Source organism: Halictus rubicundus, unplaced genomic scaffold (assembly GCF_050948215.1).
Source record: "Halictus rubicundus isolate RS-2024b unplaced genomic scaffold, iyHalRubi1_principal scaffold0158, whole genome shotgun sequence".
Lineage (NCBI taxonomy): Eukaryota > Metazoa > Arthropoda > Insecta > Hymenoptera > Halictidae > Halictus > Halictus rubicundus.
The window spans coordinates 353,089-359,340 of NW_027488699.1; the positions used below are offsets into that span (position 1 = coordinate 353,089).

The 6,252-nt window shown below is 42.2% G+C and overlaps 1 protein-coding gene across 1 annotated transcript in view; it reads left to right on the plus strand.

The window, feature by feature from the left end:
- The window catches only part of LOC143363862 (uncharacterized), a 136,358-nt gene extending 130,308 nt beyond the window's left edge, over nucleotides 1-6,050 (plus strand). The window contains exons 5-6 of the mRNA XM_076804390.1: nucleotides 5,583-5,938; nucleotides 6,012-6,050. Of these exons, the coding sequence (XP_076660505.1) occupies nucleotides 5,583-5,938; nucleotides 6,012-6,050 (395 nt within the window). The remainder of the gene's footprint in view (nucleotides 1-5,582; nucleotides 5,939-6,011) is intronic.
- Nucleotides 6,051-6,252: the final 202 nt, after the last annotated feature.

Genomic DNA, 6,252 nt, shown 5'->3' on the forward strand with positions numbered 1-6,252 from the left:
GATAGAGGAGGGGATAGGATAGAGGATAGGATAGAGGATTGGATCGGATAGAGGATTGTATAGGAAAGAGGATATGATAGGATAGAGGATAGGATATGATAGAGGATAGGATAGGATAGGATGAAGGATAGGATAGGATAGGATGAAGGATAGGGTAGGATAGAGTGTAGAATAGGATAGAGGATTGGATAGGATAGAGGATAGGACACGATAGAGGATAGGATAGGATAGGATAGAGGATAGGGTGGGATAGAGGATAGGATAGAGGATAGAGGATAGGATTGAGGATAGGATAGAGGATTGGATAGGATAGGGGGTATTAGAGGATAGAGGGTAGGATAGGATAGCGGATAGGATAGGATATAGGATTGGATAGGATAGAGGATAGGATACGATAGAGGATAGGAGACGATAGGTGATTGGATAGGATAGAGGATAGGATAGGACAGAGGATAGGATAGGATAGAGGATAGGATAGGATAGAGGATAGGATAGAGGATAGGATAGAGGATAGGATAGAGGATAGGATAGAGGATAGGATAGAGGATAGGATAGAGGATAGGATAGAGGATAGGATAGAGGATAGGATAGAGGATAGGATAGAGGATAGGATAGGATAGAGGATAGGATACGATAGAGGATAGGATGGGATAGAGGATAGGATAGAGGATAGAGGATTGGATAGGATAGGGGGTATTATAGGATAGAGGGTAGGATAGGATAGAGGATATTATAGGATAGAGGATAGGATAGGATAGAGGATAGGATAGGACAGAGGATAGGATAGGATAGTGGATAGGATAGGATAGGGGGTATTATAGGATAGAGGGTAGGATAGGATAGCGGATAGGATAGGATATAGGATTGGATAGGATAGAGGATAGGATACGATAGAGGACAGGATAGCATAGAGGATAGGATAGAGGATAGGATAGAGGATTGGATCGGATAGAGGATTGTATAGGATAGAGCATATTATAGGATAGAGGATAGGATAGGATAGAGGATACGATGGGATAGAGGATAGGATAGAGGATCGAGGATAGGATTGAGGATAGGATAGAGGATTGGATAAGAATGGGGGTATTAGAGGATAGAGGGTAGGATAGTATAGCGGATAGGATAGGATATAGGATTGGATAGGACAGAGGATAGGATACGATAGAGGATAGGATAGGATAGGGGGTATTATAGGATAGAGGGTAGGATAGGATAGAGGATAGGATGGGATAGAGGACAGGATAGAGGATAGAGGATAGGATTGAGGATAGGATAGAGGATTGGATAGGATAGGGGGTATTAGAGGATAGAGGGTAGGATAGGATAGCGGATAGGATAGGATATAGGATTGGATAGGATAGAGGATAGGATACGATAGAGGATAGGAGACGATAGGTGATTGGATAGGATAGAGGATAGGATAGGACAGAGGATAGGATAGGATAGAGGATAGGATAGGATAGAGGATAGGATAGAGGATAGGATAGAGGATAGGATAGAGGATAGGATAGAGGATAGGATAGAGGATAGGATAGAGGATAGGATAGAGGATAGGATAGAGGATAGGATAGGATAGAGGATAGGATACGATAGAGGATAGGATGGGATAGAGGATAGGATAGAGGATAGAGGATAGGATAGAGGATAGAGGATTGGATAGGATAGGGGGTATTATAGGATAGAGGGTAGGATAGGATAGAGGATATTATAGGATAGAGGATAGGATAGGATAGAGGATAGGATAGGACAGAGGATAGGATAGGATAGAGGATAGGTTAGGATAGAGGATAGGATGGGATAGAGGATAGGATAGAGGATAGAGGATAGGATAGAGGATAGGATAGAGGATAGGATAGAGGATAGGATAGAGGATAGGATAGAGGATTGGATAGGATAGCGGATAGGATAGGATATAGGATTGGATAGCATAGAGGATAGGATAGAGGATAGGATAGAGGATTGGATCGGATAGAGGATTGTATAGGATAGAGGATATTATAGGATAGAGGATAGGATAGGATAGAGGATAGGATGGGATAGAGGATAGGATAGAGGATAGAGGATAGGATTGAGGATAGGATAGAGGATTGGATAGGATAGGGGGTATTAGAGGATAGAGGGTAGGATAGTATAGCGGATAGGATAGGATATAGGATTGGATAGGATAGAGGATAGGATACGATAGAGGATAGGATAGGATAGGATAGAGGATTGGATCGGATAGAGGATTGTATAGGATAGAGGATAGGATAGGATAGGGGATTGGATACGATAGAGGATAGGATAGGATAGAGGATAGGATAGTATAGAGAATAGGATAGGATAGGACTGAGAATAGGGTAGGGGATTGGATAGGATAGAGGATAGGAGGCGATAGAGGTTAGGATAGGTGATTGGATAGGATAGAGGACTGGAGACGATAGAGGATAGGATAGGATAGAGGATAGGATAGGTCAGAGGATAGGATAGTATAGAGGATAGGATAGGATAGAGGATAGGTTAGGATAGAGGATAGGATGGGATAGAGGATAGGATAGAGGATAGAGGATAGGATAGAGGATAGGATAGAGGATAGGATAGAGGATAGGATAGAGGATTGGATAGGATAGCGGATAGGATAGGATATAGGATTGGATAGCATAGAGGATAGGATAGAGGATAGGATAGAGGATTGGATCGGATAGAGGATTGTATAGGATAGAGGATATTATAGGATAGAGGATAGGATAGGATAGAGGATAGGATGGGATAGAGGATAGGATAGAGGATAGAGGATAGGATTGAGGATAGGATAGAGGATTGGATAGGATAGGGGGTATTAGAGGATAGAGGGTAGGATAGTATAGCGGATAGGATAGGATATAGGATTGGATAGGATAGAGGATAGAGGATAGGATTGAGGATAGGATAGAGGATTGGATAGGATAGGGGGTATTAGAGGATAGAGGGTAGGATAGTATAGCGGATAGGATAGGATATAGGATTGGATAGGATAGAGGATAGGATACGATAGAGGATAGGATAGGATAGGATAGGATAGAGGATAGGACATGATAGAGGATAGGATAGGATAGGATAGAGGATAGGATAGGATAGAGGGTAGGATAGGGGATTGGATCGGATAGAGGATAGGAGACGATAGACGATAGGGTAGTATAGATGATATTATAGGAAAGAGGATAGGATATGATAGAGGATACGATATTATAGAGGATAGGATAGCATAGAGGATCGGATAGGATAGGATAGAGGATAGGATAGGGGATTGGATAGGATAGAGGATAGGAGACGATAGAGGATAGGATAGGGAATTGGATAGTATAGAGGATAGGATAGGATAGAGGATAGGATAGGATAGAGGATAGGATAGGATAGAGGATAGGATAGGATAGAGGATAGGATAGGATAGAGGATAGGATAGGATAGAGGATAGGATAGGATAGAGGATAGGATAGGATAGAGGATAGGATAGGATAGAGGATAGGATAGGATAGAGGATAGGATAGGATAGAGGATAGGATAGGATAGAGGATAGGATAGGATAGAGGATAGGATAGGATAGAGGATAGGATAGGATAGAGGATAGGATAGGATAGAGGATAGGATAGTGTTCGCGGCGATTTTGTAATGACGATCGTATCATCGCGAAGGAAGACGATAATCGCGTCATGTAGATATATATGCGAGTCTAGCGAGCGATTCACGGTGGTCGCGATTGACAAGCAGGCGTTGTTGTGGAAACGGTCGCAAACAAAGAAAGAGTGTGTTGAGAAAAAAGGTTGAATTTACTTGTCAGAAGGAGAGAGTCGACTCGGGTCCTTCATGCGATAGTTCGTAATTGAAAATTGAGTTGCTTTTTTTTGGTTTGAATGCTCACGCGAGTGATCCCGGGTAATAGGAGATTTGGTTTCGCACTCGGTTCGGCAATACTTGAATCCTCCCAGGCCGGCTCACAGATCCAAGGGCATTGGCAGCTTTGAAGCTCCTTTCCAGTGAATCCCGAAGCTGGGACGGATTGCAAGGCTAGCCGTAGTGCTGCCGGCAGAGGAGTGCCCTATGGGCCAGCCGGCAATTGTGCAGAGTTCCAGTGGAACTCTGCTGTGGATCACTACGCGCAGAGACTTGAGTATTAACGGTAAGAGAGCTCTCTTAGTTTTAGACTAAAATGTCCTTTAGCATGTAAATTGCTTGAAACGCCGATTTTCTAACCTCGTTATCTATATTTAAACACTATTTGATACTGGGCTTTCGTACGGCGAAATTCTTGTAGTTGCTTAATAGAATAAATTTATTGCATCTTGCTTTGGCTTTTCCTCGTAATCCGTCGAGGTTTTTATGCCGAAGCAAGAATTTGTTCAACCGGGAAATTGTGTATTTCATTCTAGTATAAGTTCGAACATTGTTTAATCTGAACTTCTATGAATCCTGTCTTTTAAATGATTGAAAAAACATTTTGGTGCTCCGGGTGAGGAACAATGTTCGAGTTTATCGGGATTGCATGGTTATATTCACTGGATACTTTCAATCGATTGTGAAGTCGAGTGTGTTTGAGGAGTCATTGCAAGAGTCGTTAATTATATACGATATTAGTTGGCTGTCTTCATTTCGATGATTCAATGTTCACGTTGCGATGCATATTCAAGTGACATTTCTTTTTTTTCGATCGGCGATTTGTTTTCAGTTTTCGTGTTTTGTTCAAATATCATTGACGATACGAATTTCTTTTGGTCGAGTTTATTTTTTGCTTAGTCGTGTTAAGAGAAGATAAGAGTTTTGGTTGCATTTGACAACAAAGTTTTCTTTTGCAATGGCTCCTACGTCGTTACGAAAGCTCATTGCGCTACAGAATTCTCGCTCAGCGGAAATTGAATTGACCAGTAGTCGATTGCGAGAGAGATCTCGCGATAGTTTGAATTCAAACATTATTTCATCACGAGTCAATTCACTGACTGAGATTTGGAGCAAGGCGCGTGCCACACATGAAGAAATTGTCGTCCGAGAGGATGCCCTGAACGATGTCTACATCACGGAAAATGTGTTTGCTCGTCTACAAGCAACATACGAGGACGCGCTTGATTTTCTTCTCACCACAAGGTCAGAATTAGACAGCAGTTCAAGTAATACCGGAACTTCAAATACCGCTTCTGTAATCAATGATGATACACGCCCCGCGAAGTTACCAAAATTAGATTTACCGACATTTGCGGGTCGTTACGAGGATTGGGAGAATTTTTGCGATCTGTTTACTACCCTAGTTCATAATGCGCCGCGTTTATCTGACGCCACGAAATTGCAATATCTTAAAAGTTGTTTGAAAGATTCTGCCGCGGATCTTGTGAAGGATGTTACCACTACCAACGCGAATTATGCGACGACTTGGCGGGCTTTGAAGGCGCGTTTTCATAATCCTAGATTAATAGTTTACAGTCATTTGCGAGCGTTAATGAATCTTTCTCATATGAAAAGGGAGTCTGCGGGTGAAATGCGTTTGCTTGCGGACGAATCTCAGCGTATTGTGCGTGCGTTATCGAATTTGAAAATGCCAGTTGATATTGGAATGTTTGCTGATTTATCTTTGGCAGATCCATTGTTCTATGTTCCTGATTCTGTAGATATTATTTTAGGCGCAGATGTTTACGGACAGCTATTGAAGTCAGGGTTGAAAAGATTTTCTGATTCATCTTTAGTTGCCCAAGATACAGCGTTAGGCTGGATAATTTCCGGTACAGTGTCCGCGGATATTTCACGGCGGGCGGAAACTTCTGAGCATCTTCAGGCGTATCACAGTGTTTGGGAAGACGACTTAGATATATCGTTACAACGTTTTTGGATCCTCGAAGAGTTACCACCAATAATTGCGACTCTTGATTCTAAAGATGATGCTTGCGAAAGATTGTTTAGGGATACACACTTTCGAGATACCAATGGACGTTATGTTGTACGTCTGCCTTTCAATTCAGATCCTCCAGAAGTCGGAGTCGAGACTCGATTTATGGCTTTGAAATGTTTAGCTTCAATTCATCGACGTTTTGATCGTGATCCTGACTTAGCAATCGCTTATCGGAAGTTTATGAGCGTTTATGAGGATCTTGGTCACATGGAACGCGTCTCGTTTAATGAAATTAACAACTCGAAGGCGTGGTATTTTCCGCATCATGCGGTGGTGCGATCAAAGATCCGGGTTGTTTTTGACGCATCTCGGAAGAATAAAGGAGGACGTTGTCCAAACGATTTCCTTATGAAAGGCCCTGC